This window comes from Capricornis sumatraensis, chromosome 6 (assembly GCF_032405125.1).
Source record: "Capricornis sumatraensis isolate serow.1 chromosome 6, serow.2, whole genome shotgun sequence".
NCBI classification, from domain to species: domain Eukaryota; kingdom Metazoa; phylum Chordata; class Mammalia; order Artiodactyla; family Bovidae; genus Capricornis; species Capricornis sumatraensis.
In genome coordinates this window covers 52,226,575-52,250,499 of record NC_091074.1, presented here as the reverse complement: position 1 = coordinate 52,250,499, position 23,925 = coordinate 52,226,575, and the positions used below count along the sequence as shown (strand labels likewise).

Below are 23,925 nucleotides of genomic sequence, written 5' to 3'. Positions count from 1 at the left end.
GATGCCAAACAAACCTGGATTTGGAGACAGATAAATCTCTATCCAAAACTCAGATTCTGTCATGCCCTAGTGTGAACATGGGTGAATTGCTTACCCTCTCTGACGTTCAAAGATGAAATCTAGCCCTTATCTGCCTACACAGTTGCTCTGAACATTAAATGAGATGATGGATATCAAGTAATGCTTAAGTAAATATTAGTTCTTTTCCCTACTTGCCCTAAGCTATCTTTATCAATATGCCCTCAGCGTCTCCTAATATCCTTTAGACCTGCACTGTCCAGTATAGTTGCTACTAGCCACATGAGGCGTTTCAAAATGTGAGTTGTCCAAATTGAGATGTGCTATAAATATAAAAATGCAAACTAGGTTTCAAAGACTTACTAACAGAAAAAGAATGTATAATATCTCATCCATCATTCTGTATATTGATTACATGTTGAAACCATAATCTTTAGGCTGTACTGGGTTCAGTGATACTAGTATTCAAATTATAATCACATTAAGTATATTTTAAAATTTGGCTACTAGAAAATTTTAAGTGACATTGATGGCTCATATTATATTTTTAATGGTGAGTTTTGCTTTTTGTTTTTGTTGTTTAGTCACCAAGTCATGTCTGACTCTTTTGCGACCCTGTGAACTGTAGCCCACCAATCTCCTCTGTCCATGGGATTTCCCAGGCAAGAATACCAGAGTGGGTTGCCATTTCCTTTTACAGGGATTGAACCCATGTCCCCTGCATTGGCAGACAGATTCTTTGCCACTGAGCCACCTGGGAAGCCCCTGTATTGCTTTAGCTTACTGCAAACTCCAGTGTCAGCAGGAGTCAGACTCTTTAATGAATGCCAGGTCCTGATGGAACTTGTTCACGCTGAAGACTGTCTTCCCATTCAAGGTCCCTCTGCTCTTCAGATCAGTGCCATGCTGGGATGCAAGACCAATGTCTTCATATCTTCCAGTTCTCAAAAGATGTTAGAAAAGCAGGCTTTTATGTGAATTTGTCTGATTTTCAGATGTTTGGCAACTAAACACTGGGCCAAACAGCACTTGTCTGTGGGCTGGATCAGGCTTTGGGCCGCAGTTTGTGACTGTCTCTGAGATGGGTCCAAAGGTCCCCAACCCATGTATACGTCCTACCCTTGCCAGTAGGGCACGCACCCTTTCATTAAAATGCAAGAGACACAAAACCCGCACTCACGTGGCTGGGTGAGCGTGGGCCCTCTTCCCTCAGTGATGTAAAATGACAGTTCCCTCAGGATTTCAAGGCAAGAAATGGTCTCTGAGGACTGCAGGACTATTGACATATAAATGGAATAAAAAGTTATTTTGAGTAATTAAAGCAGGAGCCTAGAAGGACTGCTACTCAGATACATTTTGTTAAAAGGGAACAAAACTGCAGTCACTCAAAAACATTAAAATTTCATGCCTTTTAAAGGTATTCTACACTTTGTTCTGGCATTGTCCTGATTAATGGAGAAATCATTAGGATATTACTTTAATTCTTAGAATCAGGATTACCATCTGCTGGATGGAAGCTTAAATTTGACAGATCACTCACTTCAAACCCCTTCTTTCAGCATGAGAAAACAAAGTCCCAGAGAGTCTCACTGACCTGTCAAAATAAAAATAATTAGTTTGGTATAGAACTGAACTTGAATCCAGGGCTCCTAACTCTAAGACCAGGTTGTGTTTTCCAGGGATTTTTATATTTGTATAACCCCGATATCTACTGCCAAGTCACTTTACTCTCTTCGTTAGTAATGAGAAAAGGGAATTGAATTGCTTTTATTTTTCCCTTTTAATACAGAAAGTCCCTTCACAGAATCCTCCCATTAAATGGGCTGAAGGACATAAGGGAGTATTCAATATTGAAGTGCAAGCTGTTTCTTCTGTTCACACCCAGGTAAGGAACATCAAGGTCAAGTTTAAATCAGAGCAAAAGGCTAATAATGAAGATGGGGTGCAGCAGAGAGACTCCTAAGGACAGGTCAATGAAAGATCAATGAAAAGCTTTGTGCACGGATAAAACCAAAAAAAAAGACCTTTTAGTTCTGTGTGGGAAATTGAAAACCTGTTAGGTTTTATTTAATGTTGAAAGAAAGAAAGACCTTATAAAAATGTTGAAGCAGCCTGGTGCCTGCACTGTCAGATGTTTCTGTCTCTAACTCTGCCATTTTTCCTCCAGCATTTTTTTCAGTTCTACTTTCCCTTCTTTTCATGCCACTGACTGAGTTTTGCATCAGCTTAGGCCCTTCTTTTGGCATTGTGTCTGCCCAGTGTATTTGCCCTAGCCTATAAACAGGTCAGAGTACAAATTAATGTTTCTTCAGTTAATAATTATTGAGAGGATCTATGTTGTGCACACCACTCTGCGAAGAAAGTCATAACCTGGGTCTGAAACATCCATGTCTTAGACCCTCTGCTCTGAAACACTAGATAAGCGCTTCTTCCTAGAAGTCGCTATTTGATTGTGTTTATGAATCCACCAGTGAGGGTTGATGGGATGAGACCCATGAGGCCTGCCATCTGCCTTCCCAGGACAACCATCTGGAGAAGTTCTTCACCCTCTGCCACTCCCTGGAGAGCCAGGTGACCTTCCCCATCCGTGTGCTGGAGCAGAAGATCACTGAGTCGGCGCTGGAACACGAGCTGAAGCTCAGCATCATCTGCCTAAACTCCTCCCGCCTAGAGCCCCTTGTGCTCTTCCTGCATCTGGTGCTGGACAAGCTCTTCCAGCTGTTTGTGCAGCCCATGGTCATCGCTGGTCAGCCAGGTAGGAGGCCTTGGGGGGCTGGGAAGAGACAGGCAGTGCCTTATTTTAGAAACATGGGAGCAGGGCCAATGGCGTCTATCGAGGCTGTGAGTCCAGAGGAGACCAAGTCCACTGATGTTTTTTTTGAGACTCCCTGGGTGTTTGAAAAAAGAAACATTAATATAGGATGCTTAAATATACCTTAAAAATAAATGTGTTGAATGACTGAAGGCCGTCCTTTAAATTCCATGCTTAGTAATTGATGGGGCGTCCCTGATGGCTTGTCAGTGAAGAATTTGCCTGCAGTGCAGGAGATGCTGGAGACTCAGGCTCAGTCCCTGGTTTGGGACGATCCCCTGAAGGAAGGAATGGCTACTGACTCCAGTATTCTTGCCTGGGAAATCCCCTGGACAGAGGAGCCTGGCAGGCTATAGTCCATGGGGTCACAAAGAATCAACAACTGAGCACACCCACAGTAATGGATAGATTCCTTTTACCTCTGAAATATTTTTGCTGATTTGACAACAAGGGAATCCAGTGTTTTAAAGACATAAGATAACACAGATTAAATGGAAGTAAAGGAACATTGTAAATTGAAATTCAGTGTGGTGTGATCCATTTTTTATTGAGATATAATGTCATACCATATAATTCACTACAGTGCACAATTCACTGGTTTTTAGTATATTCACTAAGTAATGCAACTATCACCACTACCTAATTCCAGACCATTTTCATCAGCCTCAAATGAAACCCCATACTCCTGAGCAGTCCCCTCATTCTCCCCTCCCCTCAGCCATGGCAACTGCTCATCTTAAATGTTTACTTTTAACAAATGAACCCTAAATACGATGTGTAAGACTTCCTTTGGAAATAACATGATGTAGTGCCTGGGTCCAGTGGCTTTTCTAACTGCTTCAGAAATAGACTGGCTTCTGTAGGCATCTTTGTTTGCCACTGTTTTCAGCAGGGCTTGTATTATTTTGTGTTTTCCAGCTTAGCAGTTACCTTTGGGTATCCTCCATGCTGCCAGTACTGTGCTTAGAGTTGTAGGTTTTGCAATAATAATCAATAGGACTTACAATAAAATACAGCAAAGAGCAGCAGCACAGGACGCAAGTCCTCAAAGGAACACAGCTAAATATTGTTGGGAGGATGGTGAATATCCATTTGGGAGGCAGAAGGAGCCCCCAAGAAGACTCTGTTTAGGATGGCTTTAAAGGAGGGATAAAAGGAAAGAAGCCCAAATGAAAACAGTGAGATGAGATGAGATCGGCAAAAGCAGAGAACCAGAGTGTCTGGTTCACCAAAAAAAGTGGTTCAGAAAAAAGTATCAAAATACGCTTTTCTGGGAGTGTCATTAAAGAAGGAAATAACACTCCTGGGCCAGGTAATAGGAGCAGGTTGGTGGGGAGGGAGTAATGAACGTGTAGCCTGGGACATACGGGGGAACTTTCAGAGCTAGGGAAGCGTGTGACCTCTGAATCCCTGGGCATATTGTATCCTGGAGGACATCTTCTGTACCTGCACAGACAAGGCATCCTGTGTTGTCAGGTAACTTCTCATATATGTAGCTGGTGCCTCTCTAGCTAGATCCCTGCGGAGTGGCCATCTCTTCCTTCCCTGGATTTCATTCTACTTTCCTCCCCCACATGTTTGGTATACTACGTCGTAGGCCATCCCCAGCTGCTAGACAAAATATTCATACACACATTTTGAACTCTGGGGTGTTGGAACAGGCAGAATGGTTGGAGGCGCTTATTCTCAAAGTATTATCCAGAACTTATCTGTGTCAGGCGTAACAGAAGGCATAGTGGGGAGACAACAAAGTAGGAGAAATGCGCTTGGCCCTAGAAAGGCTTCCAGCCTATTGGAGAGACAAAGTTGACCACTGGACATAGCCTAAGAACCTTGTGATATGGTGTCAGTTAATCCCAGGACTGAGTGGAGTCAGAGGCTTCCTTGAGGAGATGGGAGTGTGCCAGGCATTGAAGATTAGGCATGATTTAGTTGGTGGGAGCAGCGTGGGCTTTCTAAGTGAGGACAACAGCATGAGCAAAATTGCAGAAGTGAGATCCAGATGCGATGGGGACAGTATAAAGACTGCCTTATTGTAAGGAAGTTGAATTTGAACAGGAGAGGGTACCAGGTGAAATAAGTAGGGTGGAGCCAAATTGTGGAGGGCTTGGGCTCCTAAACACAGAGCCTATACGGTGAAGCATTGTTTGTACAGGACCAGGGACTGACATAACACACAGAAGTTTTTAGGTTAATCTGTGCACCAAGAGTCTGTGTTGTGCAACAGCCCATCTCGAAGCAGAGTGTGCGAAAGAACGACCTGGGCATCTTGTTAAAATGCAGATTCTGACTCAGTAGGTTTGGGCTGGTGCCTGAGATTCTGCACTTCTAACAGGATCCTAGATGATACTGGTGATGTCAGAGCAGTCCCCACTGAGTAGCAGCCATCTACAGCATGGTTTCCAGAGGGAAGGCTATCTGGGCATGCTCACATCTTTGTCCTGAAAAACCACAGCACTGGCAGAAGGAGAGATGTGAAGTCCTTTGCAGTAGCAGAGCCGCACACTGGAATTTACTAAGACAGCTCACCCTGCCCCCGGCCACCATCTTGACTGGCCTGGTTCAGCTGGTCAGTGGCCAGGACTCCTTGTCACTGCCCCCAAAGAATGTTCCACCTCAAGTTCATTAAGGATCCACTGTGGGGCCACCCATTTTTCTCTCGGTTCCTCAGCCAACTTCTCTCAGTTTGCCTTCGAGTCCGTGGTGGTCACTGCCAACAGTCTGCACAACAGCAAGGGCCTGGGCAAGGACCAGCACGGGAGAAACTGCCTGCTGGCCTCTTACGTGCACTATGTCTTCCGCCTGCCGGAGCCGCAGAGAGACATGCCCAAGTCAGGTACCGTCACGCCCGAGCGCGCGTGGGAGTCTGGTGGGCAGGGCACCCTCACCCCCACCCCACTGCTACAGAATTCAAAATAAAAGTAAAAGCCCAGAATTTAAATTTTATTTTTCAGAGTGAGAAAAACTTACATGAATGTTGAAATTGAAAGGTTATTTCTAGATTTTTCTGTCTTGCTTTCTATCAGCCGCCTTCCTCTTTTTTTGTACTCTGAGCACTTACTGTTTTCTGCTTGTTTGATAATCCGTCACTGACCTTTACCCAGTTGGTCATTTCTAATTCAGCTGAGAATCTCTTTTTGTAAGAGCTGGGGAAGTAACAGCAGATGCCTAAGATTCTAGGAGAATAATGATAAGGAAAAAATATGTCTTTGATAGCAGTGGTAAGCAGTGGCTCCTAAACATTACATTATGAAAAAATAAATCCTTTTTCTCATTTCCTCCCAGACTAAACTGAAATAATAATTCATTTCTCCACTCAACCAGAACATCTGGTCAGCATGATATAAAAAGTAGCTTCAATCAGTTAACAAAATTCCAGGCCCTAACAAAAGAACTTGGCGTGTTTATTAGTCCATGTAGCCTCATTTCAAGTAAACCTATAATTTCAAATGTTTTTTAAAATACTTGTAATATTCACAGACTTAACTAATCCCCTTTGAACATATATAAATACTTAAAGGCAAAACACCTTGCTATATATAGTGTATTCATATTCTTATAAGGCTCAGAGGGTTCTCAAATCTCAGAAATGCAAGACTTATAAGTCTGTCATCATTTAAATATTAATAAATAAAAATACCCACATTTCCAGCTTGTCTTGAAAAATAATAAGCTAGAGCTGAGGAGCAGCTGAGGAGCAGCCCTTGTCTTTGGATGAGACATGTGCTTGCAGTTTACCACAGTCCTTACCTCTCCCTACTGCCTTACACCCTATCTTTCCCCCAGAATTGTCTCCCTTAGGCACTTGCTAATAAGACCCTAATTCCAAGACCTAATCTGTTGCGTGTCTGCTATCTACCCCATCCCTCCTTGGTTCTTTCTCAAATCCAGTAAGTGACTCTGATCCCTTTCTGTTGACATGTCTGTACCTGGTGGGTTGCAGGTGGCCCCACTGTCCTCCCAGACCCTCGCTACCACACGTATGGGCGCACATCTGCTGCAGCTGTGAGTTCGAAGCTGCTGCAGGCCCGGGTGATGAGCAGCAGTAACCCAGACCTCGCGGGGCCACACTGTGCAGCAGATGAGGAAGTTAAGAACATCATGTCTTCAAAGGTAAGGCAGGTGTCAAGCCCTGGACTGATACATGGGCTATTTAACTTCTCACTAACACTTGGAGAGACAACACAAACTCAACCACCCCTGCTGCCTACTGTCTCAGTCAAATGCACAACTTTCAAGTTATTAAAATTCTTGTATTTTGAAATCACTGAGACCATTCTGAAAGATGTAGAGGCAAGACTGGCATTTGGGGGTCTGAGCAGAGTTAGTGGACTTTGGTGGGAAGTTTCTTGAGCATAGCTGGTTTAGCCCCATGGCATCTGTGAATACCTTGAGTTTTATTTTCAGGGGAAAAATTAGCTTTAACTGTTTTTGATGCCTAGAAAGGGTTTTTTTTTTTTTCATTTTGTTTTGTGTTATTTTTTAATACCTGCCTTTTAGATTTGTTGACATCCATAGATTGATTATCCCATGTAAGAACCCCAAAGATCAAAGCCAAGTTTTATAAACAAAAATTGAGATCCTGAGAGGGTTGGTGACTTGCCCTAGATTGTTTTCCTTTCATAAATTCTTCATTTTTTTCATAAACTTTTTATTTTATAAAAGTTTTGGATGTATAGAATTACATCTGTATATAACTGAAAATTTTTATGTGCTCAATAGTTTTCCAGTTATTAATATTTTGCATTAAAATAGCACATTTGTCACAATTAATGAACCAAATGTAACATGTTATTAACTAAAATTTATTTTTTATTCAGATATTCTCCGTTTTTCCTGAATGTATTGTTTCTATTCTATTCTATCCCACCCAGGATACCACATTATATTTTGTAGTGATGCCTCCTTAGCTCCTTTAGGTTATGACGCTTTCTTAGATTTTCCTTGTTTTTGAGGACTTTGACAATTTCGAGGCATACTGGTCAGGTATTCTGTAAAATGCCTCTCATTTGAAATTTGTTTTAATTGTGATACAATTCACATACTAAAAAATTCACCCCGTTAAAATGTATAATTCAGTGGTTTTTCATGTATGTACAAAACTGCCATGAATTCTTAATTTCATTTTCTTTCCAGTTATCTGTGACCTCAGGGTGGCTAATCTTTTAGAATAAAGTCATTTTCTCTGATGAAGATAAATCAGACTCTTTAGGTTTTGACATCATTTCCCTTGAGACACCCACTTGAGACAGTATGTTGTGAGACAGAAAATCTGGAGACCAGGGTTGGGTCTTCTTGATCTGATCGCACTCCAGCCTGTGGTCATGGGCAAGTCTGTTCCTGCCCTGAACCTGATTTTCCTTGTTTCTACAGAGGTTCTGAACCCTGGGTGAATGTAAGAATCACCTATAGATCCACTCCTAGAGATTCTGATGATATATAGGTTATATCTTATGAAATTCTGTGAAATACCCTTTTTGATATACCGAATAAATGCAAGGATGTGCTGGAGCTGGTTCATAACAATTTCTGAGAACTAATTGTTAAATTTCCAGGAATTTTCTGAACAAGTTGTTAAACACAGACATTATTAAAAGTTAAATTATATCAATTAACACATAAGTTATATGAAAAACAAAGGTAATCTAAATGCACTGTGGTCTCCTGGAACAGAACAGGACACAGGTGGAAAACTAGTGAAATTTGAATAAAGCCTATGGTTTAGTTAACAGTTCATGTGCAATGCTAATCTCTTAATTTTGACAAATATACCATAGTTATGTAAGATATAACATAAGAGGAATTTGGCGAAGAATATCCAAGAACTTTCTATGCAACATCTGCAACTTGTCCATAAATCTGAAATTATTCCATTTTTACAAGGGAGTACTCAAATCTCATCCCTTCGTAAGTAGTTTAGTATATTTCATTGTTGTCTGTATTTTCGAGGTTATTTATGTCTGTTGTTTCTGTGCAGTGGAAATACTATATGGTGGGTTTGCTACTGCGTATCTCTTCCCAACACCATACTCAGTAATGTCATGTTGACTTGAAATCAGGCATGACGGAAGCATTCACAGCATAGAAATTGGCAGATTCTACAGATCAGCCCCTCCCCTCTGAGAGCTGGTTGTTAAGCATTTGCCAGCACACCATGGTTCAGTTTCACATCTAAGTTCCCTTTAGGCAGTATCATTTCAGATTGCCTAGGGGAGAAGTGGATAGCAGCTATTACTGACAGATTTGATTTTTACAGTTTCCTTTAATGAAAGTGAAGATTTTTAATTTCTCTGTGGACTGGGTTAACAATTTTTAAATTATTTTGTAGTGAGGGGAAAAAAATTTGTCTAGAAGAATCAAGCCTCATCTTTCTTTCAGAAGTAGTTTTTTTTTTTTTTTTTGACAAATTATTAAATAGTGTCGAGGAGACTGGGAACAGTACCATGTTAACCCACAGAGAGGCACTGTTCCCACACGTATTTTTCCCCTTCTCTTCCAGTTAAGTCAGAGACTTAGTTGAAGGGACTGTTTCTTAACTAGGATGTGACTCTAGGTGGCTCCATACCAGCTAACAGTGAATATCTCAGGAGCAAGTAGAATTAGGTATATTTTATCTTATTTGCTTTGTTTTATGTTTATTTTTGGCAATTGTTTTACCTTTGTAACCAGAAAAAAAATACATTAACAATGAATTCAAAGCTGATTTCCAGGCCATTGGCTCATCTCTCTGGAGACCACTGTGGGTTGACTGTGGAGTCATGGTTTGTGTATTTCAGATTGCTGATCGCAGTTGCAACCGGATGTCTTACTATTGCTCCAGCAACAGTGATGCTCCAAGTTCAACAACAGCCCCCAGGCCAGTCAGCAAAAAGGTACCGAACAGGGCCATGTGAGAATATGTTGCCCACCTTCTTACTGTTATTAAAAATAGTACTCTCCTTCCTTGTTCCCGCCCTTCTAATGTACACACCAAACGCATACACATACACACACACGCACACACACTGTGGCAGCCCTGTTCCAGATCCCCCATTTTTTGACCACCCAATTACCTCCTAACTCAGTGGTTCTCCAACTTACTGTGCATCAGAAGTACTCGGGTGATTTGTTAAAACTGACTGCTGGCCCCTAGAGTTTCTGATTCAGTAGATCTAAAGTAGGGTCCAGAATCCCTGCAGATGGAGACTGCAGCCATGAAATTAAAAGACGCTTACTCCTTGGAAGGAAAGTTATGACCAACCTAGACAGCATATTCAAAAGCAGGAACATTACTTTGCCAACAAAGGTCTGTCTAGTCAAGGCTATGGTTTTTCCAGTAGTCATGTATGGATGTGAGAGTTGGACTGTGAAGAAAGCTGAGTGCTGAAGAATTGATGCTTTTGAAGTGTGGTGTTGGAGAAGACTCTTGAGAGTCCCTTGGACTACAAGGAGATCCAACCAGTCCACCCTAAAGGAGATCAGTCCTGGGTATTCTTTGGAAGGACTAATGCTAAAGCTGAAACTGCAATACTTTGGCCACCTCACGTGAAGAGTTGACTCATTGGAAAAGACTCTGATGCCGGGAGGGATTGGGGGCAGGAGGAGAAGGGGACAACAGAGGGTGAGATGGCTGGATGGCATCACCGACTCGATGGACATGAGTTTGAGTGAACTCCAGGAGTTGGTGATGGACAGGGAGGCTTGGCGTGCTACAATTCGTGGGGTCACAAAGAGTCGGACATGACTGAGCGACTGAACTGAACTGAAAGTAGGGTCCAAGGGTTTACATTTCTGACAAGTTCCCAGCTGATGCTAGTCCAGGAGCCATACTGTGTTAGCTTCTTTTTTAGTAAAAGGAGAACTGGAGACAATTCATCCTCAACACAGTGAAGGCAGTAACTAGGTATCATTTATCTCATTGGCAATCCACTCCAGTATTCTTCCTGGGAAAATCCCATGGACAGAGGAGCCTGGCAGGCTGTAGTCCATAGAGTCACAAAGAATGAGACACGACTGAACATAGAGCATTTCAATACTGTATCAGACATGAAAAGCTTCGTTGTAATTCTTTCTAATCAGCCTTACGTATGAATTCAGAGACTTGACAAGGTGTTAAACTGCTCACCAGGTCTCTTTACGTTAATAGAATTCTTCGGTTGTCACACGTTGTGTGATCTAAGGATGGGGAATAAAAAAAAAAAAAACCTGTCTGCCCCAAGTTTTCACCTCTGCCTGATATCCAAGGGTGTCACCAATTTAGTTACTACTTAAGTTAATGTCTTGAGTGTCTTTCAAGACCCTTATAAAAATGTAAATATGCTGATTGGAAGTCTAATATGGGAAACTCTTTGCAGAGGCTAACGGAAATATGTGTATTCAACAGGCCCCAAGGGAATGAACCTCAGCACAGCTCACTTTGGCCTCGGTGAGGGTGAGGGAAAGATCAGGCATGGGGAGGCCCTGGAAGGTCCGATGCTGCAGACTTGGCACAAATCTGGGCCCCGCTTGTCTGGAAGGAGGTACCAGGAATTAATTCTAAAAGAAGAAGTGAAAGAAAATGTATGAAGTGTTGAAAATAAAGATGTCACTTACTCTAAATCTTAGCTTTGGGCTTTGCGGGGACTGGTTACAAGCACTATTTTCCTTCTTAAGGACCATGATTTGCCTACACCTGTTTTCTTCAGGCAGGGCCTGATTTCTTCTGGGAGCAATTAATTTGTTTTGATTTTGTTTCTGGCCATTTCAATGACCAGAAGAGAATCATTTCATTTCAGGGGGAGGTCTAGCCAGTGTGTCTCCTTAGTTGCTCAGCAAACAGGGTTTAGCTGCTTGGCTATTTTCTGTAACCTCCAGAGCAAGGTGTTCTTGTAATAATGTTGCCTGGTAAGCAACATAAATTACTTTAAGAAGCAGCTTATCGTCCTCTAATCTCCTCTTGCCATAAGACTCTGGCGGTCAAACTGACCTATTTTCCAGCAGTTACCTTTGAAGCTCGTGGAGCGTCTCTTTCTTACAATGGGAAGATCCGGGTATAGCCAAGTTACATCACAGGCGAGCTTAGACCACCTGCTAGATTAACATGCAGCCCTGCCCCTCTCCCAAGAGGAGGAACTTCCCTGAAGTCTCACATGTTTTCATATATATTAAAATTGTAAAGGTTTGACTCACTCAACAGAATGAAGTGGGACCAATGACAAGCGGAAACACTTTAGCATTCTCCGTTTGTCCCCGTTAATCATCCAGGGATGTCACTAGTTCAAATACCCAGACATCTGCACAGAGAACTTTCTGTTTGTCTCCTTTTAGTTTATCTGAATAACTCTTCAATTTTACTGTTCTTAAGAATCAGTAAATTGTGTTGCATACCTGCCGTACAGTGTGGGTAATTTAAAGGTTTATCAAGGGTAAGCTTTGCTCTAATCAATTTTTACTTTGAGTGTTGACTTTATTTTCACATATGCCAGTACCCTAGGATGTGATATTAGGGTATTCAAGTAGTTTCAGCTTTCTTACCCACTGAGTAATAAAAAAAAATGAGTTCATCTGTATTTATTCTACATTTTATGGTTGTAAGATGAAATCCACAGAAAATGCTCAGATGTCATTTTTGCCATCAGTTAGAGTAACCAGCTATCCCAGTTTTCTTGGGTCTTAGGGGGTCCCTGGGATGCAGGGCTTTCTGTTTTAAGGCCAGGACAGTGTTGACCGGTAAAAAAATGCACAGCCTAAAATTTGAGAGTTATGTTTCATTGGGGAATGTTATTGAGGACTGTACCCTGGAAAAGTCTCTCAGTTATCTCTGAGGGACTATTTCAAAGGGTCAATGAAAGAGCCAGGATTTATACGAGGTTTTACTGGGAAAAAAACCAAAAACATGTAGTTGCACATCAAAAGATGTTCACAAAAACCAGACACCTTGAGTTAATGATTTTATTGTTTTTCTGTATATGGGGAGATAAAAAAATCTGGGCTCATTGAAATTATTCCTTAGATATGCACCTTTACTATCTAGAGTCAATATCTTGTCTTTCTCCATCCTGAGTTCCCTTCAGGATGCACTGTCTGCTCCATCATAGTGACTGATGGCTTGATGGCCTGGAAACATTTGTGGCTTAGTGAAATGACAGGCAAACTGACATGGGTTGGTTGTCTCACCTTTATTGTTTACCTTGTTCAACATCAAAGCTGTTGTCAAGAGTATTAACAAGTATCCAGATAAACTAGGAAGTAGGGAAGATGCAAAAGGTGTAAAAAAATCACTGCTACATCTGCAGTCAGATGAGCAGTCTCATGCCTTGGTGAGAAGTGTAGACAGAAAGTGGAGCATCAGACCCTGGGACACAGAAGTTTAGAAACCGAGAGAGTTCAAGCTGCTACCGCTATACCTTTTAACACAGATGATCCACTAATAAGACTTCCCTTGTAGCTCTGCCTGCAGTGCAAGAGACCCAGGTTCAATTCCTGGGTCAGGAAGATCCCCTGGAGAAGGAAATGGCAACCCACTCCAGTGTTCTTGCCTGGAGAATCTCATGGACAGAGGAGCCTGGTGGGCTACAGTCCATGGGGTCACAAGTCGGACATGACTCAGTGACTTCACCACCACTACTCATAAACTGAATTCATCTCATCTCTCACAAAGCCATAGACGGATTATAAAAACAAAAATTGTTCTCTCTGGAAGGAGTGGAGTTACCGTCTTGACAGTGTTTCTCTAATCAAGGTTCCCAGCACATAACCTCAGGCCCCATTCCAGACCTGCTGAATCTGAAATGCTGGAGGTGGGCTCAGCAATCTGTTCCTTAGCAAGCCCTCCAAGGGATTCTGATGCACGTTCAAGTCCGAGAACCATTGCTACCAATCGAGTTTATATATGAGAAAACTCAGGGTTAGGAGAGGAATGCTCTACACATGGGCACACAGAGGGTTTACAGTGGAACCTGGGAGGAAGATAACAGACAGTCCCAGTTCCAGCTGCTGCCCATGAATGCTTCCCCCGTAGAATCTTCGTTTTCCAGATGAGGCCATTCCTTCTAGTCCAGCTCTCCACCACCAGCCTTCTGCTTGCTTAAGATACCCTCCAGTCTCAGATTATTTCAGCATTGATTTTACCATCCACTCTGGTCTAAGACATCTGGGACAAATGCACCAAAACTAACAGACTGTTACAATTGGTAAAAAAGAAAAGTTGGCAAATAAAACACCTGATACAGACTGTCATTACATACATGTAATGTTTTGTGTTTGTTGTCCAGCATTTCCATGAGGAGCTTGCCCTACAGATGGTGGTCAGCACTGGAATGGTGAAAGAAACAGTCTTCAAGTACTCCTGGTTCTTCTTTGAGCTTCTGGTGAGATTCTTGCACGTGTATATCTGTGCTCAACAGGGCACGAACAGCGCATTTAAACAGACAGTGAGGTTCCCTGTAGTTGGAACTGACATCTTCTCTACTGAGTTGCTCCTGCAGAAAACCTGGGCTCATTCTTTCAGTGTTAACTCTCCCTTACCCCTTCATCCACCTTCCGCCAAACTTTACTGATTCTGCCTTGAAAATGTACCTGTACCTGCTACATCTCCCCATCTTTACCACTCCCCGTCTGGTCAAGCTTCCATCATGCCTGCAATCACATCCTCTTTGCCCACATATACTCATTTTTGCCCTCTGCCCATCCAGTCTGTATAAGGCAACACAGTGTTACCAGATAATGACACTTTCCTCTTTAAAACCTTTCACTGATTTTCAGAGTACTGGAAATAAAGCACACATTTTTCTCATGGCCTAAAAAGCCCTTGTATGATTCTGCTTCCCTTCATCTGTAACCTTGCCCTAAGACCACTCCCCCCTCATTCAGCCACATTGTTTCCAGTTTGGTCCTTTGAAGATGCTGAGGCTTTTTCAGTCTCAGAGCCTCTTTAAGATGCTCTCCCCACTCCCTACCTTTCATTTCCCCCATCTCCTGCACACATACACTCTTTGGAGGTCGGGGGCGGGGGTCTTCTCTTTAGGTCTCAGCTTTCACCTCTTTAGAGGCCTTTGCTAACTTCCTCATACCTTAATATGTCTACCACTTTATTCCTCTCTTTTGAAACACTCTATTTCCTTCTTAGTGCTTATCACAATTTGTTTTTCTCTCTTGCCTATTGGATTTCTAGGATTTGGGTCTATTTTCTTCATTATTATACCTTTAGATGCAGAACATGTCTTGACATCATACAAGCACCGACTAATACTCATTGAGGGGAAAAATGAAACTTAGAGATATGTTTACCTGCAACTTCTATCTGTTCTTTAGCAGAAAATCAAACGGTATAACATACTCTTTAATTTAAAAATGAAGAGAATAATAGTAATACCTATTTTATACTGGAAGTGAAAGGATTTTACCATAAAGCCACAAGAATAAGCATTTTGTCAATGTTTATAAATAGAGATGCATTGTGAAATTAGCTTAAATGAAAAAGTATGAAAACACAGACACTAACTACACAAAGATACACACACAGACAATCCAGAGGATAAAGAGTGGATTGAAATTTAGTAATAGTGTTAGCTTCACATCGACTGGATGTCCTTCCTCTGTGACATTGTTTTTAAGTGGATAATTTTTTTTAAGAGAACGATGGTAGGCTTTTCACCTGAGCTCTAGTTTATCTATGTAAGTTCAAGCCCAGGTGAAAGAGGACAATACTGAACATAGAGAACAAGACATGTTCTCTATGGACATGGAACAGGACATAGAGAACAAGAAGGTCAAAGGAAACAAAAATAAAGCACACACTGTTGAGGAAATGGGAAGTAATGTGCAGTGGAGTTGAAAAGAAGTCAGGGCCCTGCAGCAGAAGCACGTCAAGGGTGCAGATCCGCTAGAGCAGCAGTCCCCGGCCTTTTTGGCACCAGGGACCGGTTTTGTGGAAGACAGTTTTTCTGTGGACCAGGGGTGAGGGGAGGTGGTTTCAGGATGATTCAAGTGCATTACACTTACAGTGCATGTTATTTCTATTATTGTTACATCAGATCCACTTCAGATCATCAGGCATTAGGTCCCAGAGGTGGGATCCCTGCCCTGCCTTAGAGTTCCACCAATTTCTCACCCCTCACTGGAAAAAAGTATTGCTAGAGATGTCTTTTCAGAGCACAATGCCAGATGCCTGCAGCAGAATCACCTGTGGGTGCTTAATGAGAATCACGCAGATCTGGACCCCTCCCTAGAATACTGAGTGCAATGAGGAACAGGGAGCCGATGGTGCAAGTGCCTTCCAAGCAAGGAGTCTGCCCAAGTGCCTTCCAAGCACACTGAAGATCCACTAGTCCACACTGCCTCTGCTCTGTGAGGCCCGAACAGAGCTAAGGGTCTTTATGCGCAGCTAGCACCAGGAGTTTGCATTCTAAAAGCCAAGCTGATTCAGGTGGATGGCTGCAGCTCACAAGTCTTGGAGCAAGCAGCAGCATTAGCAGTGAGACATGAGCTTTGTGCTTTGGCAGGAAAAGGCTGGCCATAAACTCTTGAGGGAAGAAAAGAATCAAAACCACCACTCCATGCCCAGTACATCCTGCTTCTTTGTACCCATCCCACCCACCATCAAGTTTCTCCATAAAGATTTACTCAGCTCATAATCCATCTATAGATAATTCATACAAATAATCTTCAACTGAGTTGATCTTCCATACTGCAAATTTTGAAAGACATGAAACAAAAGCTCATTTTGATATTATAGAATCTCCCTGATGGCTCAGATGGTAAAGAATCTGCGTGCAATGCAGAAGACCCAGGTTGAATCCCTGGGAGAAGGGAAGATCACCTGGAGAAGGGAATGGCTACCACTCCAGTATTCTTGCCTGAGAATTCCATGGACAGAGGAGCCTGGCGGGCTGCAGTCCATGGGGTCACAAAGAGTCAGACACAACTGAGTGACCAAAAGATTTTTCATTTAGAAGAGAGTCCCAAAGGAAAGCAGTATCTCGATTCAAAGATGCTTCATGTTGGGAATTCCCTGGCAGTCCAGTGGTCAGGACTGCGAGCTTTCACTGTTGTGGCCCTGGGTTCAGTGCCTAGTTGGGGAATGAAGATCCTGCAAGCTTCATGGTGAAGCCAAAAAAAAGTTTCATGTTATTTACTCACACATATGCACACATGTCACTTAATCATTCTTAGATCTCATTTAATAGTTGTAAATTATAAGCTTATCATGAGCAATTATCAGTGCACACACAGGACCCCAAGGCTAAGCAGGGGTTTGCCCAGCCCTCTCAGCCAGGGAGGGACAGAGCCTCAGTTCCACAGTGCTCTAATTCAAGTTCTGTTCCTCTGCAATCTGGCTTCTTCTTGGAAGCTTAAAGTTACAAAACATTTTCTTAGCCTAACATGTTAATAACATGTGAGAACTTTGTATTCTGAAGTCAGCTTTAATGTGATGCCGCAATTACTATCCCATTCCCAGTGGCGATGAACTCAGCTTTGCTAGGCCTGAATGGCTCCTTGTGACATCTTAGAGCTCTCTTTCTGAAGCGAGTTTGCATTCTCTGAAGATGTAATGATAACTCTGTCCTTCATATAGTCCCAGTAACAGCTGGCATCCCCAAGGGAGGAAAAATAATAACATCTAAAACGTGTTGAGCACCTAACTACGTACATGCCAGGCACCATTGTAAGCCTTGTGAGCATTATCTTGTTGAATCCTCAGACAACCTCCAGACAGGAGCTTTTCATTGTCCCCAGTTACAGATGGGGTTGGAGGAAGTTTGAAGGCTGTAAGGAGAAGTTTGTGGGTCCACCAAACCTTGTCAGTCCCACTTCAGTGCCCCTAACCCCCTAACTGCAGGGAGCTGAGAACCGTGGAAAAGCTGAAAATTGCTTTTGATCTTGCACATTTATTTATTAGGACTCAGTAGGCTCAGGAAAGAAAGCAAAAGTTAAAGCTGATAGGATTCCTTCCTCTAGGAGTCCCTTTTGGTAAACAGATCAGAAGCTGGAAAGAAAGTCCTGCTGAGATGAGCACTTGGAGGGGGTTGGTCAACATGTAGATCTCCCAGGGCACCAGTTATCTAGGGCTCTGTAGGTTATAACTAAGTCTGTCAGGGTCCTGGCAGTACAGCATTGCTCAAAAGGGTTAACTGAAAAGCATTTATTAAGGGACTTTGCCCAGGGTATGTGCAGGGTTACAGGAGTAGAGGAGGGTTGGTGAGACACCCAGGGAGCAGGAGGTGCCGGAAGCTGGGGTAAGGAGCAGTATAATCAAGGCCGAGAGAAAGCCGAGGCAGAGAACAGAGTCCGCATGACAGGAGCTGACATCAAAGAGAAACACTACCACTGCCAGAGGCACGCTGCCCAGGGATGAGGACAGTGGGATGGGTGTGTACCTGTACCATTCTCTTCTCCTGCCCACTGGTCCCCTGACGGTGCCTCCTATTGGCCAGCTCCAACCAGAAGCCCAAGTTCAAGGAGTCCTGAATGATGTAGTCTGTAGAGATCAGCTTCCTAGGGCTCGGAGGTAGACAGAGAAGGGCGAGAAAAGGAGCTGGAAGCTAGGGTGGAGGCAGATGGAAGAGTCGCAGCGCCAGCCAGACTTTGCAAGGAAACTGATCTTGGATTCAGACTGGGTGCCCAGTCCTCCACACATTGCTTACGCAGTTGCCTTACAGATGCATGAAAAAGTGTTTCAACACCAAAACAGCTGTTTTCCCAAGAAGCCTAAAGAGAAAGGAACTACAACCTCCTTGGGTTTAGCCAACTACCTAGGTGATTTAACACCCTTTAGTTATATTAATGCCCACGTGCTAATGAACAACCACTTTGGCATCATCAGAGCTGTTGAAAACAATCCTTGGGCAGATTTCACAGTTGCTAATGAATAAATCCCCATGCTTCTAGAAACTACTGAGCCAGACTTTGGGGACACAGGTAAATGGTGACCGCTTTACCCCAAAGTCTACACCAAGGGCTTCTTAGTATCTCTGCTTTGAATGGGTCACAGAGCCCCATATGGAGGAAAATATTTTCCTGCCTTAACCCACACCACAGATAATGACCAAGAATCCACTACTATTTCTATTATGTGTTTCTCTCTGGAGATGCAAACGACACAGTAGTTGGCAAGTAGTTGACAGTCTGGCAGGAAGCTGTTAGTTGGAAGTATGGTATTGTGAGGATTATCTATTTGGTTGTAGAATGGCCAAACTCAGCAGGCAGGAGCCAAACACAACAGTGAGTGCTAAAAACCCAGTACTGGGGTGGGTTAGGCAGTGGGGAATCAGGAGCAGGTAGCCCCAAACAAAGGGGCTTGTCTTCCCCGGTCCTTAGTTAGGATCATGGCAAGAGAGGTACTTTGTGGGACAAAACTCAGGTCCAGTTCCTACGTCTCATTCAGGCCCTCCACTGAGGGTTTGTGACTCTGTGGGGTACAGACACGTCCCTGTGTCCTGAGCCAAAAAGGACTCTACTGTGAAAAGAAACCGGGGTTCTTACCCCGGGCTCTAGGATTTTAGATTTTTAGGTCTTCCCCAAGCTGGCTATGGCATTGTCTTAAAACATATTTACCTATGTGTATGCTTTCGCTTCGTAGTTTACCTTTTCTTTGTTTTTGTTTGTTGATTGTTTGTTTTCTTTTTCTTAAATCTTTGTTTATCTCAGTACTAAAGAAAATTGCCAGCCCTGGCTTCTTAGAAATCTGCTATTAGAGCTCTTAGAAAGGTGAAAGTGTTAATCATTCAGTCATGTCCAACTCTTTGCAGCCCCATAGACTGTAGCCCACCAGGCTCCTCTGTCCATGGAATTCTCTAGATGAGAATACTGGAGTGGGTTAACCATTCCTTTCTCCAAGAGATCTTCCCAACCCAAGGTTCATACCCAGGTATCCTGCGCTGCAGGTAGGTTCTTTACCATCTGAGCTGCCAGGGAAGCCCAGCGCTCTTAGGAGTGAAAGTCATTTTCCCATACACTGTCTTTGTCCCCTCTCCTTCCAGTCCTGACCTAGGGGGTCACCTTGAGGCAAGTGTGGGCAGTTTAACGTTCCGGGGCCATTTCTTTTTGCAGTGTCTCTCCGACTATCATGGACACGTTTACAGAAGGGATAGACACCCAACCATACCATCTCCCAGCCTTTCCCATCCAACTGTTTCTGACAGGTCTGAGAGTTTCCAACAAGGACAGGATACAACCTCAGACTCTATCAAAGAAACTGTATTGACCCAGGAATCTCCTGGCCCAGGAAGAAGTCCAAAAAAATGAGCATGATGTTGATTTAAAATTGTGGTAGGCATTGAGCTGGTGTTGTCCTAGTCATAATGTAGGCTATCACTGATTGATAAATAGGTTTTTATTTAAACTACATATACATTAAATATGTATTTTAAATATAGAATTATATACATATTTACATATGTATATATGTATATTTAGCAAGCTAGTTTTATAAAACTCACAACATAATTTCTCCTAGAGACAAAGTTCCAAATAGTGGTTAAGTTTCCAGCCTACATACTATAGAATTGTGTTTGGAAAACCTCTTCTTCCGTTCTACTTGAAGCTGACATAAGAGAGACATTTCTCTCTTCTTCTCACTGTAGTTTCAGAGACAGAAATGACTTCAGTTTACATCAAAAACAGTCTCCTAAACAGTTCCTTCTCCTGTAAAGTTGTGCGCCGTGATAGGACGGTGCTGCAGTGGTCATGGGGGCGGGGCGCAGTCCAGGCCTGCCTTCCCAGCTGAGAGAAGGGGAGTCTTGCGACACTGCAGCTGAAGAATTAAGCTCCCTGGCTTTGACAGCATCAAGAAGGGAGCCCCCTGACTTGGGGTCAGGGAGAGGGCACCCTTCCCACCTCCTGCTGCCATGGTAACCATCAGGGTGTCAGGAGAAGTTTTCAGACCAGAGCCTGCATGGGCAACCAACCACCAGCGCAGATAAAGTGTTAGAAAGTCCATTGTTAATGAGTTTTTCTTCCAGGCTTTTCCCTTTTTCTATAATGTGCAAGCAGGTCACCAGTTTCCATGTTGACATTTCCCCCATCTTCCCTGTAGGTGAAAAGCATGGCCCAGTATGTACACAACATGGACAAGCGGGACAATTTTCGGAGGACTCGTTTTTCTGACCGTTTCAAAGATGACATAACTACTATTGTTAATGTGGTTACCTCGGAGATCGCAGCCCTTTTACTAAAACCTCAGAAGGTAACTGTGTCATTTTACTCTTCACTGTCTGAAATTTTTTACCCTGGGCATATATTATTTTCATAATCAAAGCACAATAAGACAGTAGTTAAAATGTAACTAACTGTACATGACAACTAAATTCACTTTGTTATACTGGACAGCACCCTGTGGTGGGGCTGGGGCATTGCTATCAAAAATTACAATGTGGGGAATTCCCTGGTGGTCCAGTGGTTAGGACTCTTGGCTTTCACTGTCAGGGGCCAGGGTTCAATCCCTGGTTGGGGAACTGAGATCCCACAAACCGAATGGAGCTTGTACAAAATGAAATTATAATGTGGAATTAAAGCAGTTTAAATTATTGTATCAACACACTATGAGAGGGAATATTTTTGTTCTTAGCAAATATACCCTGAAGTTTTATGATATTTGTAACCTACTTGGACTTCCCTGGTGGCTCAGACAGTAAAGCGTCTGTCTACAATGCGGGAGACCTGGGTTCGATCCCTGGGTTGGGAAGTTCCCTGGAGAAGGAAAAGACAACCCACTCCAGTACTCTTGCCTAGAAAATCCCATGGACAGAGGAGCCTGGTGTCCATGGGGTCGCAAAGAGTCGGACACGACTGAGTGACTTCACTTCACTTCACTAACCTACTCTCAAAAGTTTAAGAAAAAAAAAAAACAACTGAACATGAAGAGAGAATGATAAAGCAAATATAGCAAAATACCCAGCACTGATGAGTCTAATTAGAGGAGTTCTTTTGACTATTCTTGCTCCTTTTCTGTAAATTTGAAATTATTTCAAAGTAGAAAGTAAAAAAAAAAAGTAAAATGAAATAAAACAAAATTCTAAAATTTGAAGCCGAATTAAAAATTCTATAAAATTTGAAGCAGCAATGATCATTATTAATACCTTTATCATTATGAAGAATTTGTATGCTGCTCTGTACTTAGAAGAAACTTCCACTTGGTCATTTCTTATGGCAGACTTTAGGAGAGTGGCAATGGTGTCTCATTTTGGTAGGCATGAAAAATGAGGCACAGTGAGGTTGATAAATTTTGCAAAAGTCAACACAGCTAGCAGCAAAGTCAAGACTGAAGATTCCAAGCCCAGCATATTCAGACAGATACTTAAGTAGTGGTCCAAGTGGAGGACGCTAAGAGCATGAGGACTTGCCACTCCATGGTGACTGTGGAAACTTCTTTACCAAGTCTCCACCCATGCCAGTGGCTGATCAGCTTGGCCTGAATTTGCAAACTGGTCATCATAACAAGAGGAAAACATTTCAAATCATATTTTCAATAGTTCAGAGCAAATTGATTTATCATTCTGAGAATAAAGGACATAAACATGAAAATGTGAATCCCTGATTGCTCTGAAGTGCTGTAAAATCCCTCATAAATATGAGCACTGAGAAGTAGTAAAAACTAAACCCTGGCCTCAATTCATGCAAGAGTTCACTCTACTGGGTATGCCTCTGTCCTCTCTTAGGCTAGGAATGCTGTCTAATTGGAGAAAAAAATTCCTTAAGTAAAAACTGATTTTTCTAATCCTGATTACATTTTCTGCAACAATCCTTTCAAATTAAGAATCTGTCTCATTGAAATAGTAAATACATTTCAAATTACTTTTGCTAAAACAGTCATTAGCAGAATCAAACAAATTATAGTAAAGCAATATGAGAAACCAGAGTGTAGGAAACTGTTCATAATATAATGTTGAATGAATAAATTCAGGACCCTGAATATTATTGTATACAGAGAATAAACTCAATTATATACAGATAAATATGCACATAGGAAAAAACACCTAGAAGCAGCTATACCTAAATACTAACAGTAGATAAAGAATTACTTCTCTCAACACTCATGGCATCAATTAGTTTCTAAAGTATATCGCTATAGTTTTGCAGGGTTACCTGCTTTGCACAATGTCTTCCAGAGGGACACTGGCTGAAAAGATATGACCTGCCTCTCCCAACTTCCCCCCTCCCAGGGCCGCAAAGTTTACTAGCAAATGATGGGGGTGTTTGTATCAATATGCTTGTTTTTAAGGAAACTGAACAGGCAGAAAAGATCAACATTAGCCTGGCTTTCTTCTTGTATGACCTCCTCTCACTCATGGATCGTGGCTTTGTGTTTAACCTCATCAAACATTACTGCAACCAGGTGAGTGTTCCCTCAGACCTAGCCCTGCTGTCCCTGGTTCCTTCCCATCTGACGTGATGCTCATTGCCGTGGCGTGCTCCCTCGTTCATTGCCAAGTTAGACAGTTTGACTCCTGCACATTCTGGGTTTTGTGGTACATTCTTCAAGTCATGTGTTTTGTGCCTTGAACTTTGGTAGACACACTAGTTTGTGCAGATTCCTGGAGCATTTACCAAACCAGCACAGAAAGGCCAACAAGGTCCATGGGCACTGAGACTTATTAGTGATACAAACTGCTTTCTTCAGTTTAGCATTTAACAGAATTACATGACTGTGGGATTCAGTCTTTGACCAGATATATAATCGAAAGTATGAGGTCTCTTTTCACACATTAGGGTAATTAATTAAATTGCAGTTGTAAAATTCTAACGTTAAAGAACTCTAGTAATATCAGTCAGAGAGACTGAATTTCACTGAGCAGAAAGCAAATATTGTCATCTGGTATTAGTTTTAAGACCCTTCCCAGTACCCCCAAGGATATCAACGTTTGTGGATGCTCAAATCCCTTCAATAAAATAGTGTGGAATTTGCATATAATTTACACACATCTTCCCATATACTTTAAGTCATCTATGGATTGCTTATAATATCAAATATAATGTAAATGCTGTGTAACTAGTTGCCTGTGCAAAATCAAGTTTTGCTCTTTTGGAATGTGCTGGAATTCTTTTTCCAAATAGTTTCAGTCCTCAGTTGGTTGTCTCACAGATGCAGAAACTGTGGAAATAGAGGGTTGACTGTATTTTGTAATTACAGAGCATACCAG

At 42.4% G+C, this 23,925-nt stretch overlaps 1 protein-coding gene across 2 annotated transcripts in view; it reads left to right on the top strand.

The window, feature by feature from the left end:
* The window catches only part of DOCK8 (dedicator of cytokinesis 8), a 158,493-nt gene that overhangs the window by 80,221 nt on the left and 54,347 nt on the right, over window positions 1–23,925 (top strand). The window contains exons 17-24 of one of the 2 annotated variants that reach the window (XM_068974285.1): window positions 1,808–1,903; window positions 2,539–2,773; window positions 5,502–5,666; window positions 6,774–6,943; window positions 9,607–9,702; window positions 14,062–14,157; window positions 20,823–20,972; window positions 23,007–23,120. In XM_068974285.1, coding sequence (XP_068830386.1) covers window positions 1,808–1,903; window positions 2,539–2,773; window positions 5,502–5,666; window positions 6,774–6,943; window positions 9,607–9,702; window positions 14,062–14,157; window positions 20,823–20,972; window positions 23,007–23,120 — 1,122 coding nt within the window. The remainder of the gene's footprint in view (window positions 1–1,807; window positions 1,904–2,538; window positions 2,774–5,501; window positions 5,667–6,773; window positions 6,944–9,606; window positions 9,703–14,061; window positions 14,158–20,822; window positions 20,973–23,006; window positions 23,121–23,925) is intronic. The other variant, XM_068974284.1, reaches the window with a different exon arrangement.